The sequence below is a fragment of the Babylonia areolata genome, chromosome 31 (genome assembly GCF_041734735.1).
Source record: "Babylonia areolata isolate BAREFJ2019XMU chromosome 31, ASM4173473v1, whole genome shotgun sequence".
NCBI lineage: Eukaryota > Metazoa > Mollusca > Gastropoda > Neogastropoda > Buccinidae > Babylonia > Babylonia areolata.
The window spans coordinates 22,769,273-22,781,772 of NC_134906.1; the positions used below are offsets into that span (position 1 = coordinate 22,769,273).

General features: G+C 47.5%; 1 protein-coding gene across 1 annotated transcript; it reads right to left on the reverse strand.

Moving 5' to 3' along the window:
• Positions 1-413: 413 nt before the first annotated feature.
• LOC143276048 (uncharacterized) lies at positions 414-4,909 on the reverse strand. Its single transcript, XM_076580435.1, has 5 exons — positions 4,097-4,909; positions 3,857-4,009; positions 3,633-3,691; positions 2,968-3,035; positions 414-745 (listed from the first exon to the last, which is right to left on the reverse strand). The coding sequence occupies exons 1-5, from the start codon at positions 4,907-4,909 to the stop codon at positions 414-416; spliced, it is 1,425 nt and encodes a 474-aa protein (XP_076436550.1).
• Between the last annotated feature and the right edge of the window lie 7,591 nt (positions 4,910-12,500).

Below are 12,500 nucleotides of genomic sequence, written 5' to 3' on the forward strand. Positions count from 1 at the left end.
TAGTGGACACGAGATCACGCAGGATCAGACATGTTGGACATGAGATCACACAAGATCAGACATAGTGGACATAAGATCAGATATAATGGACACGAGATCAATCATAATGGATACAAGATCAGACAAGATCCGACACAAGATGAACAGGATGACAACAGTTCAGTTCAGCTACTCAGAGAGGCGTGACTACGTTTGGACAAAACCATATACGCCACACATCTAAACTAAGAACATGCCCAACTCTCTGTCAGACCTTGAGAAGAAATAAAATGAAATAACGGATGACAAGAAGAAGAAGAAGAAGAAGAAGAAGAAGAAGAAGAAGAAGAAGAGACAAAGGTTAAAAAAACAAACAAACAAAACAACAACAACAACAACAAAACTACCCCAAAACAGCCAACCAAAAATAAGCATTAAGACCGGAAGAACAGTTTCCTGATTTCCTGTCGGACACGCGCGTTGACGATGCCGTACACGAGCGGGTTGGTGGCATGGGCCACGAGGAACGTGTAGCGGAGCAGGAGGCTGGTGCCGGAGCGGAAGATGTCCACCCAGAAGGGCAACCAGGTGAGGATGTAGATCAGGGTGCAGATCACCAGCATGGTCGCCGCCTTCCGGGTGTCCCTGCCCTCGCAGGATGACGTCGCCGCTTCCTTGGGGTCCTCTGTGGTGGCCCTGTCCCTCTCCTCCTCCCTGACCCGGAAGCGAGGAGTGACGACGACGGTGGGGAGATTTGATAAGGTCGCTGGTGGGAGTGGTTGTGGTCGTGGTTGTGGTGGTAGTGGTGGTTGTTGTCGTTGTGGTGGTGGTGGTTGTTGCTGTCGTCGTTGTCGTGATGGTGGTAGTAGTCCGGGGATGGCGGCCGTAGTTATTGGCGCTGGTTGTAGCGAGGTGGTGGAGGGTGGTGGTGGTGGTAGTAGTTGTGGTGGTGAGGTCGGCGGTGGAGGTGGTTGTAATGGTGGTGGTGGTAGTGGTGGTGGAAGTAGTAGTAGGGGTGTGGTGGCCGTATTTAGCGAGGTGGTGGAGGGTGGTGGGATGGCGGAGACAGTGGTTGGTGCTGGTTGTGGCAAGGTGGTGGAGGGTGGTGGTGGTGGTGGTGGTGGGATGGCGGAGACAGTGGTTGGTGCTGGTTGTGGCAAGGTGGTGGAGGGTGGTGGTGGTGGTGGTGGCGCGGAGTTGACAGTGCGGACGACACTGCCTCTGTCCACTGGAAAGAGGAAAGAGGGGTGTGGGAATGCAAAACGAACTTGTTTCACGTGCTTGCTTGAACATGAATACATAATTATGTGCACAGTATCTCTAATGAGTACAAAATGCAAGCGTGGCATGCGTATGCACGGGCAGACAAGCACATACGTACTCACGCATCCGCGCGCGCGCGCGCACACACACACACATCTTTTCCGATACAACCGCTTCGGGCTTCTTTTTTTTTTTTTTAAGCTGATGTTCGAAATAATTCAAAGATTAGTGACGATTATCATCATTATCGTTATCATTATCAACATTATTAGTATTATTATTATTATAATCACCATCATCATCATCATCATCACTAGCAGTCGTAGTAGCAGCATCAGCAGTAAGAAGTTGTAGCAGTAAGTAGTAGTAGTAACAGTAGCAGTAGTAGTAGCAGCAGCAGTAAGCAGTAGCAGTAAATAGTTGTAGCAGTAGCAGCAGAAAGTAGCAGCAGCAGTAAGTAGTTGCAGTAGCAGTAGTAAGTAGTAGTAACAGCAGCAGTAGTACGTAGTAGCAGCAGTAGTAGCAGCAGCAGTAGTAAGCAGTAGCAGCAGTAGTAAGTAGTAGCAGCAGTAGTAACAGCAGCAGTAGTACGTAGTAGCAGCAGCAGTAAATAGTTGTGGCAGTAGCAGCAGTAAGCAGCAGCAGCAGCAGTAAGTAGTTGTAGCAGCAGCAGCAGTAAGTAGTTGTAGCAGTAGCAGCAGTAAGTAGTAGCAGCAGCAGCAGTAAGCAGTAGCAGCAGCAGTAAATAGTTGTAGCAGCAGTAGCAGTAAGTCGCAGCAGCAGCAGCAGTAGTAAGTAGCAGCAGTAAGTAGTAGCAGCAGTAAGTAGCAGTAGCAGCAGTAAGTAGTAGCAGCAGCAGTAAATAGTTGTAGCAGTAGCAGCAGTAAGTAGTAGCAGCAGCAGTAGTAAGTAGTAGCAGCAGTAAGCAGTAGCAGCAGTTAGTAGTAGCAGCAGCAGCAGTAAGCAGTAGCAGCAGCAGTAAATAGTTGTAGCAGTAGCAGCAGTAAGCAGCAGCAGTAAATAGTTGTAGCAGTAGCAGCAGTAAGCAGCAGCAGCAGCAGCAGTAAGCAGTAGCAGCAGCAGTAAATAGTTGTAGCAGTAGCAGCAGTAAGCAGCAGCAGTAAATAGTTGTAGCAGTAGCAGCAGTAAGCAGCAGCAGTAAATAGTTGTAGCACTAGCAGCAGTAAGCAGCAGCAGCAGCAGCAGTAAATAGTTGTAGCAGTAGCAGCAGTACGCAGTAGCAGCAGCAGTAGTAGCAGCAGCAGCAGTAAGTAGCAGCAGCAGCAGCAGTAAGTAGCAGCAGCAGCAGCAGTAAGCAGCAGTAAATAGTTGTAGCAGCAGTAGAAGTAGTAACAGCAGCAGGAGTAAGAAGTAGCAGCAGCAGTAAGTAGTAGCAGCAGCAGCAGTAGTAAGTAGTAGTAGCAGCAGTAAGCAGCAGCAGTAAGCAGCAGCAGTAGCAGCAGTAAGTAGTAGTAGCAACAGCAACAGCAGTAGTAAGTAGTAGCAGCAGCAGTAAGTAGTAGTAGCAGCAGCAGCAGTAAGTAGCAGCAGCGGTAGTAAGTAGTAGCAGCAACAGTGAGTATTAGGAACAGCAGCAACAACAACAACAACAACAGGAGCAACAGCAATAGCAGCGACAACAACAGCAGCAACAACAGCAGCAGCGGTACCAGATGTAGCAGCAGTAGTCATTGCAGCGGCATCACCATCATCGCGGCCACTTACCCGGAGAGCAGCGGTCAGCGACGAGGCGTGTGGTCAGTGTGGGCAGGATGGGCAGGGCAGCAGCGGGCCTGAGCGTGTGAGCAGCAGCGGCGAGCGGTGTGATGAAGGAGCAGGAAGCAGGCACCGGTCCCCTGGTGCTCCCCCTCCTCCTCCCCTCCTCCTCCTCTTCTTCCTCCTCCTTCCCCTCCTCCTCCTCCACCACCTTCTCCTCCTCTACCTTCGTTCCCTCCACCTCCAGGGAAGAACAGTTCCCATGGACAGCCGTCACCACGTCCAGCAGAACCCGGGGAGCCGTTCCCGTTCCTGCAGCCCTGGGTGATGGTGGTGGTGTTGGTGGTGTTGGTGGTGATAGTGGAAGTGGTGGTGGTGTTGGTGATGATGATGGTGGTGGTGGTGGTGGTGATGATGGTGGTGGTGTTGATGGTGATGAAGGTGGTGGTGGTGATGATGGTGGTGGTGTTGATGGTGGTGAAGGTGGTGGTGGTTGTAGTAGTAGTAGTCCCAGACCCCTGGGAGGCTGTGCGCCCCTCACTCTCCTCCCCCTCTCCCTCCCCATCCCCTTCCCACTCCCCGTCCCTCCCGTCTGTTGCACCGCTTCTGGAACCTCCCTCCCCTCCGCCCTGTGCACCGTCACCCCCACCCTCACCCTCCTTGTCTCCTCCGACGATGGCTGGCCTTCGTGCCGGGGTTCAAGGAAACGTCCGCTGCTGCAAGTTTTGAACGCCTGCAGAGGAACAGCTTTGGAGACAGTTCGCGTCTGGTTCTTTCCCTGACTGCCTCCTCCTCTTCCTCCTCCTACTCCTCTTCTTCCTCCATGGGGCGAGATACCACGCATGTATGCAACCTTTCTAGGGGCGACTCTCTTCCGTCGTCGAAAGCTCTGCCATACCTGGCGGTACACTTTAATGTAAAGGATGATGATGATCGTCATAGTCACGAAGAACTCTGCAGCCAGAAAGGACTGGTACAGCAGAGCCCCCGTTTCCCCTAACAACGCGGTGGTAAACCTGCAGTACGCATGCTCCGGGCAAGGCTTCTTTTCCTTTTTTGTGGAGTTGGGTGATGGAGAGGAAGTGACGTCATGGGGGGTTGTGGAGGGCGTCATTTCCTGTGTGGGGTTATATGCAACCGAGGAAGTGACGTCATGGGGGTTTGGGGAGGGCGTCATTTCCTGTGTGGGGTTATATGCAACCGAGGAAGTGACGTCATGGGGGTTTGGGGAGGGCGTCATTTCCTGTGTGGGGTTATACGCAACCGAGGAAGTGACGTCATGGGGGTTTGGGGAGGGCGTCATTTCCTGTGTGGGGTTATATGCAACCGAGGAAGTGACGTCATGGGGGTTTTGAGAGGGTGTCATTTCCTGTGTGGGGCTATGGGAAACCGAGGAAGCAACCCCATGGGGGTTGGAGGTCACAGTAAAGACGGCGGCCGCCGGGAAGCCGGCGACGGCTCCGAGGACGAAGATGACGGCGATGGTCACCCTGTTCCCGCGAGCGGTGCGGTGCCTCCAGGGATAGAAGATGGACAGGTATCGCCGGGCGGCGATGACCAGCAGCATGAGGTTGGACACGTTGACCAGCGTGTGACGGAGGACCTCCAGCCCACGGCACAGCGGGTCCCAGGTCACCAGCCGCCTCTCGAAGCACACGGTGTAAGGGATGACCACGCAGCAGACTACCAGGTCCACCACGGCCAGGATGAAGATGTGCATGCAGTGGGACAGCCCCCCTCCCCCTTCTCCTCCTCCTCCTCCTCCTCCTCGTCTCTGTCGCCCGTACACCGCCACCACCACCGAGTTGCCCACCAAGCCTATGACGGCGTAGAGGGAGAGAATCAGGGTGAATGCTACACTGCGCCCTTCCAACCACCCTTCCTCTTCCTCCTCACTGTTCAACAGCTCTGCTTCTTCTTCGCAGGTCAAGTGTTGGGAGGTCGTTTCCATCATGACGTTCGTGTCCGCGTGCCTTAGGGCCAGTGATTATTATTGCCAGAGTCAAGTTCAAGTCGAGTGTTGGGAGGTCGTTTCCATCATGATGCTCGTGTCAGCGTGCCTTGGGCCCAGTGATTATTATTGCCAGAGTCAGGGTCTGGTGATGTGAGGGCGTTTCAGTCATAGCGTTCGTTCAGCGTGCATTTGGGATCAGTGATTATTACCAGTGTCAGAACTCTAAACTCACAGATGATTAAATTCTCTAAGGCCTGTTTGCAAAGGAGGTACCTACACATATACATTTAATCAAGGCACGCAGAATGCCGCAAAGGTGGGGGCGTGGGGGTGGAGACCAACAATCATGGACACAAAACATTCATAACGAAAATGCAGACAAACAAAGCTTTTGGTTTGTCTCTTCTCTTTTCCGTCTACTCTGTGAAGAGTCACTGGAGGACGCTGCCCCTGAAGAACTGTTCACCAGAATCCTCCGGGTCCATCTGGTTCAGTGTCAAAGGCTGGATCTCCGTTTTACTTGTCACATTCCCCGGAATGACGCTTCTGTTCGTTTTATACAGGGAAACTAAATGTTTCGTGTCCGGAGTATAATTCTTCTTCTTCTTCTCTCTTTTTATTGGTTTCCAGACTCAAACAAGAGACTGGGTGAACAGGCGGCTGAAGAGGAAACCAAAGAGAAGCGTGGAAAGAGTGCGAAGGAAAATGTGTCCGTTCGTTTGCTTAAATGGAAAGCTTTTTTCTTTTCTTTTTTTTTTCCTCTGTTTTTCTGTTGTTTGTTTGGGGTTTTTGTGAGGGTTTTGTTGTTGTTTTGTGTGTGTGTGTGTGTGTGTGTGTGTGTGTGTGTGTGTGTGTGCGTGCGTGCGTGTGTGTGTGTGTGTGTGTGTGTGTGTGTGTGTGTGTGCGTGTGTGTGTGTTATTTTACAACCTAGAACATTCTGGCGTGAAAACCCACCAGCACTGTACCAGACCAGTCATGGTGACCCTGGCGTCTGATCTGAACGTTCTCAAGCCACAATTAAATCCTTTGATTCTTTGTTTTATTTTCTTTCTTTTTTGTTTTTAAATTACTGTTATTTTGGGAACAGAATGTAATCCCCCCCCCCCCCCACACACACACACAAAAAGCTGAATAAGCTTGTTTTTTTAAACCCGTAAGAAAGATTATCTTGACTTGAAAGCTGATTTTTTTTTCGAATAGTTCAGACACACACACACACAGAATTATCCCCTGAAAACACAAAGGATTTTTTTTCTGGCCCATAAGATCTCCGTTGCGTTAATCACATGGGAATGTGTCGGAAGTCATCAGCAGGTAAGGCCGACAATCCTTCTTGGAAAACAAAAACAAAACCCAAACAAACAAATAACACACTTGAAAGACTTCCCAGTGCAGTGTCAATACGCAATCCCTTTTGATGCAGAAGAAATTCCTTTAAAAATGCCGAGGAAACCGACAAAAAGAAAGAATATCGTGGAGGAATTGAGCTCAGTCCCGTAGAGAATCCGTCTGTAGGCTGGTAGCAGTGTGTGTGCTGCGGTGTTGTTAACGATGTGCAGGTTCTGGTTATCAGATTTTCGGAAACAGTCTGAAAAAAGAGATTGAGAAGCAATGAAAAGTAAACGACACAGGTAAGCCAGTCAACCTTTTCTTTAATTTTTTCTTCTTTTTTTTATATACATTTTATTTATTTAAGAAATCAGAGTAAACAGCTGGATGAATGTAATTTTGTGGATTAATGTTTAGGCCCAACACTCGGCTTATATCACAGATTGACATAAGTTTACATTTGGGCTAACAGCTAAGTGAGAGCTGTATTATCAATGGTTTCTCCAGTCAATGGGAAACCATTTACAGCTTAGTCTTTTGTGAAGGACTATGACTCTCAAACTAGGAGGGAAAATTGCACTGGCTCTTGGTACTGCAGCCTTGTGGGCTAGTTGGCCTTTGGGAACCATCCCAACGCCGACTGTCCTAAAACCTTCTTGGCCGAGAGAGTGGGGATGTACTTGGGCAAGACACTCTCCACTATAATCAAATTCTAGCCCAAATAGTCGGAACAGCAGCTGCCTCCTCTGCTGTTCTGATGGTCATAGTCGGACACGACTGACTATCATAAAAAAAGAAGAAAAGAAAAAGAAAAAAGAAATACTAGTAACACCAAATATAGAATTCATTAACAATGGACAAAATTAATGACTAAATCAGAAAATGGCCAACCTGAATGAGAAAGTAAATGAATCAATAATGAAAACAATAAAAGTCAGAAATAAAATAGCTGGTTAGTTGGTTGGCTGATTAGTTGGTTAGTTGGTTGGTTCGTTCGTTGGTTGATTGGTTTATTTATTGAATAATTAGCTCATCTGTCGCGTGCAAATTTTCATACAAAAGTTATGGCCAGTTCTCTCACAGTCTCCCTCACCTTCATTACAGCGAAAAAGCCCGAAATAAAATACAAAACTTGACTCTAAATATTATAACACAAACAACAGACACGATGCGATAAGACACGGATATCAGCAGAACCATTCGACACACGATGCGATAAGACACGGATATCAGCAGAACCATTCGACACACGATGCGATAAGACACCTCTGTCAGCAGAACCATTCGACACACGATGCGATAAGACACCAATATCAGCAGAACCATTCGACACACGATGCGATAAGACACGGATATCAGCAGAATCATTCGACACACGATGCGATAAGACACCTCTGTCAGCAGAACCATTCGACACACGATGCGATAAGACACGGATATCAGCAGAATCATTCGACACACGATGCGATAAGACACCAATATCAGCAGAACCATTCGACACACGATGCGATTAGACACGACTGACTATCATAAAAAAAGAAATACTAGTAACACCAAATATAGAATTCATCAACAATGGACAAAATTAATGACTAAATCAGAAAATATGCTACCTGAATGAGAAAGTAAATGAATCAATAATGAAAACAATAAAAGTCGGAAATAAAATAGCTGGTTAGCTGGTTGGCTGATTAGTTGGTTAGTTGGTTGGTTCGTTCGTTGGTTGATTGGTTTATTTATTGAATAATTAGCTCATCTGTCGCGTGCAAATTTTCATACAAAAGTTATGGCCAGTTCTCTCACAGTCTCCCTCGCCTTCATTACAACGAAAAAGCCCGAAATAAAATACAAAACTTGACTCTAAATATCATAACACAAACAACAGACACGATGCGATAAGACACGGATATCAGCAGAACCATTTGACACACGATGCGATAAGACACCTCTGTCAGCAGAACCATTCGACACACGATGCGATAAAACACCTCTGTCAGCAGAACCATTCGACACACGATGCGATAAGACACCTCTGTCAGCAGAACCATTCGACACACGATGCGATAAGACACTGATATCAGCAGAACCATTCGACACACGATGCGATAAGACACCTCTGTCAACAGAACCATTCGACACACGATGCGATAAGACACTGATATCAGCACAACCATTCGACACACGATGCGATAAGACACGGATATCAGCAGAACCATTCGACACACGATGCGCTAAGACACCGATATCAGTAGAACCATTCGACACACCACAAAGAAGTCTTTTCGCTTTGCCTTTTCAACAGAAGAACCACAATCAAAACTACTTCCCCTTCCGTCACCCTCTTATAATAATAATAATAATAATAATAATAATAATGGTACTTATATAGCGCTGAATCTTGTACATAGACAAATCTAAGCGCTTTCGCACCAGTCATTCTCATGCACGCATAACTCTTAAACTGAAGAAACTAAAGACAAGGAAGAGGCAGGGAAGGGAGGCTATTTTGGGAAGAGGTGAGTTTTAAGGCCAGACTTGAAAGAGCTGAATGTGGAGACTTGACGAAGCGAAATGTCTGTTTTCCCACAATACTCAACTTACACAGCAGGGGGAAAGTTGGTACTGGTCCCAGTTGTCCAGGAAAGTCAACCATCTCAGGTGTAGATCTTGGGCAATCACGTCCACCAGCGACGCTTGAGTGACCCCCCCTCACAGGCCAGGACGATGAAACAGGGCCGGCCACTCATGCAGTGGAACGGCGTCGGCTTGCCTAAAAGGAAGAGTGGAGTCCCCTAACGACAAAGTCTAGAATCCGAGCGTTAGCTTTCTAACAAATTATCCACAAAAGTCCTGGCATGATTCCATTGCCGCCACCAACCATCTCGAGGCGGAAGAGGAATCACACTGTCATGGACAATGACTTATTCACTCTTAAACTCCACCAGGTTTACAGGTAAAGCAATCTGAAGGAATGTAATTGAACTGTTTTTATATTTTCTTCCCGCAAAATAGCAATGCAACCAAAAGCTGAAATATTCAGGTTTAGCTCCATTCAAGCAATTATTTCGCAAGGAAATGTATAAACCCACCGAAAATAATTTCTTTGCAAATAAAGGTTAATGTTTCCCTTCACTATTATTTCCACATACAGAACTGGGAGAAATTGATTGAGTAATTCTAGCACATTAAACTGAGAACACGTCAGGTAATACAAAACCGTAAATGTGAGAAGTGATTGTTCTTGTTTTTATTCTTGTTGCTTATAGTCCAGCCGACCGCGCAGGGCCCTATCAGGACTGTCAAACCATATAATGCTCAGCCGCGTCAACACAAAACTGTCACATCTACAAACAACAACAACAACAACAACAAAAACACAAAAAAACCCACAAAGACAAAGACAAAGACAAACCCACAAAACAGTTCATGACACAGTATCCCAACCATTTACCTCCGTCTGACAAATAGGACTAGGCCTTGCTGAGAACGCCAGCCATTCCGCTTAACTTATCACTCCCAGATTATAAAAAATCGTTAGAAAAAGAAACAAAAACAACAACAATACTTTAAAGCCAAACAAAAAATACCTTTAAAAAGCCATATTGGCAAATAACACTGCAGAAGTTATACCGAATCAGCATACCCAGAACAAGAACCAAACACTCCAGGCAAAAACCACGTAACAGTTTCACGTTTCAGACTAGAAAATAATTACAATGAAAATAAGAGACCAACGCATGTAATGCCAAACGAAGAGGAAGTGTCTTAGTTTGTTCCAATGCACCTTTCATTTACCTGGGTGCTAGGTGAATTCGGTAGCGTAAACATCACTGACTTGAAGTTGTGAACCTTGTGAATGGAGAGAGTGTTACTACTGTTTACTATTTGTTAACGCCAGACAGTTAAAGTTCAAGTAACAAACGTGTGGAGAACGAAACTGACTGTGAACTACAGGTACGTATATTCCCGGACAGTAAGTATAGCAGAAATACTACAAATTGAGAGAAAATTTAATAGGTAACGGCAATGCATAAATTCCTCAACGGGCTATGAATTCCCTGCCAAAATACCAGTTGGGCGTAACAGTTCCTCGTGATAATTTGTGTCGTCAAACTGAAACTTGTGCTACTGAGCGTCCTTCACACCAACTGTTGTTGACTTGGCCAAATCTCTTGCTCCCCTGTCTTCTTCTTCTTCTTCTTCATTCGTGGTCTGCAACTCCCACGTTCACTCGTATGTACACGAGTGGGCTTTTGCGTGTATGACCGTTTTTACCCCGCCATGTAGGCAGCCATACTCCGTTTTCGGGGGTGTGCATGCTGGGTATGTTCTTGTTTCCATAACCCACCGAACGCTGACGTGGATTACAGGATCTTTAACGTGCGTATATGATCTTCTGCTTGCGTACACACACGAAGGGGGTTCAGGCACTAGCAGGTCTGCACATATGTTGACCAGGGAGATCGGAAAAATCTCCACCCTTTACCCTCCATGGCGCCGTCACCGAGGATCGAACCCCAGACCCATAGATTGAAAGTCCAACGTTTTAACCACTAGGCTATAGCGCCCGTCGCTCCCCTGTCAAACGGTGCCGTTTCTCCCAAACGAAGAAAACTCCCATAGCTGACCAAATCAGAAAACTGCCACTACATGCTTCGCTGTGCAACACATGCACGACATGGAATCCACAAGCTGCAAACAGCATGTAATGCATAGAGTGCTAGAGTGATGGAGTCTCCCGTCGGACCGACGGATGAGTAGGCAGGCAGGCTTATCTGTCGGTGTGTGTCCTCATATGGGAGAAGAGGCCGATTCTGGATGCGCAGCACTTCCCGCAGGTGTTGCAAGGAGAAACGTCTCCAGAAGTTGAGCCCTGCTTGCTTCGCTCACGCTTCTCCTTAATGGCCAGCGTTCTCTTGTTTTCAAACGTCTTATGCCACAAGAGCACAGCATCCTCCAGCGAGAGCGGTCAAGGGCATCAGTTTCCCAGGAAGCGATGTCTATGTCACAGGCTTTGAGGTTTGTCTTCAAGGTGCCCTTGAAGCGCTTGCAGGGTCTTCCAAGTTCGCGGTGGACTTCCTTCAGCTGTCCATACAAGAGCATCTTCGGGATCCTGCTGTCTGTCATGCGGACAACGTGTCCTGTCCAGCGTAACTGGCACTGGATCAGCAGGCTTTCGATGCTGGGCAGGCCGCTCCTCTCCTAGAGTGCTAGAGTGGGTCTACAATAACCAGCAGCGTTCACATTTTATACAAACACACATACAGGCAGACACATACACATACACACACGCACACACACACACACACACACACACACACACACACACACACACACACACACACACACACATAAAGAACACTTGCCCGCGACGTCATCCACCAATTAATACATGCATTACCACTTTCCATTTCGTGTACGAGAACTCTCCAACCTGACTATTATTGAAAGGCTAATGAGCTGACAACCACAGAACACAAAAAGAGACCGTTACAGCTCCACTGTTCGACAAACCACAGACACACACAGAGGACAGACAGACGAAACACAAACAGTTCTCAGCCGTAATGGGCCCAGACGATCGATGAAACCCGGGAAACCCGGGAAATAGGTGTACAGAGCAACAGACCAGCCGGTGAAAGACAGGTCAGGTCTACAGCACACGTCGGCAACACACACACACACACACACACACACACACACACACACACACACACACACACACACACACACACACACACACACACAGAACACACACACACACACACACACACACACACACACACACACACACACACACACACAGAAAACACACACACACACACACACACACACACACACACACACACACACACACACACACACACACACAGAGGGACAGAGACAGGGAGAAAGACAGAGAGACAAATAGAAACAATGATAGAGAGAGACAGAGAGACAGAGACAGACAGAGAGAGGGGGGGGGGATGAAAGGGAAGGAGTCAGAAAAAGAAACACGGAGAGACGCTAATCAGAATGAAAGACCGACAGACAGACAGACAGACAAACAAGGGACAGAGACAAAAGGGTAGACAGATGATGACGATGATGGCGCTTAGAGCTCTCCAAAGGAATATGCGTCTTAACTCACTCAGTACGGCCAGTCCTCTCTTCTCCTCTACACAGACCCCTCGGATGTCCAGTGGGTGTCTGAATGACCCAACATTTAGCTTCCGTCGTCAGAATTGTGGTATTCTTTGTCAACATTCACCTCTTCAG

Excerpts from the sequence above, each read along its gene's own strand:
- LOC143276048 (XM_076580435.1), bottom strand. The coding sequence starts at position 4,909 with ATGGAAACGACCTCCCAACACTTGACCTGCGAAGAAGAAGCAGAGCTG. Across the intron at positions 4,010-4,096 it reads CCCATGACGTCACTTCCTCG|GAAAAGAAGCCTTGCCCGGA; the intron begins GTTGCATATAAC and ends TCCACAAAAAAG. Across the intron at positions 3,692-3,856 it reads ACATTAAAGTGTACCGCCAG|GCGTTCAAAACTTGCAGCAG; the intron begins GTATGGCAGAGC and ends GTTCCTCTGCAG.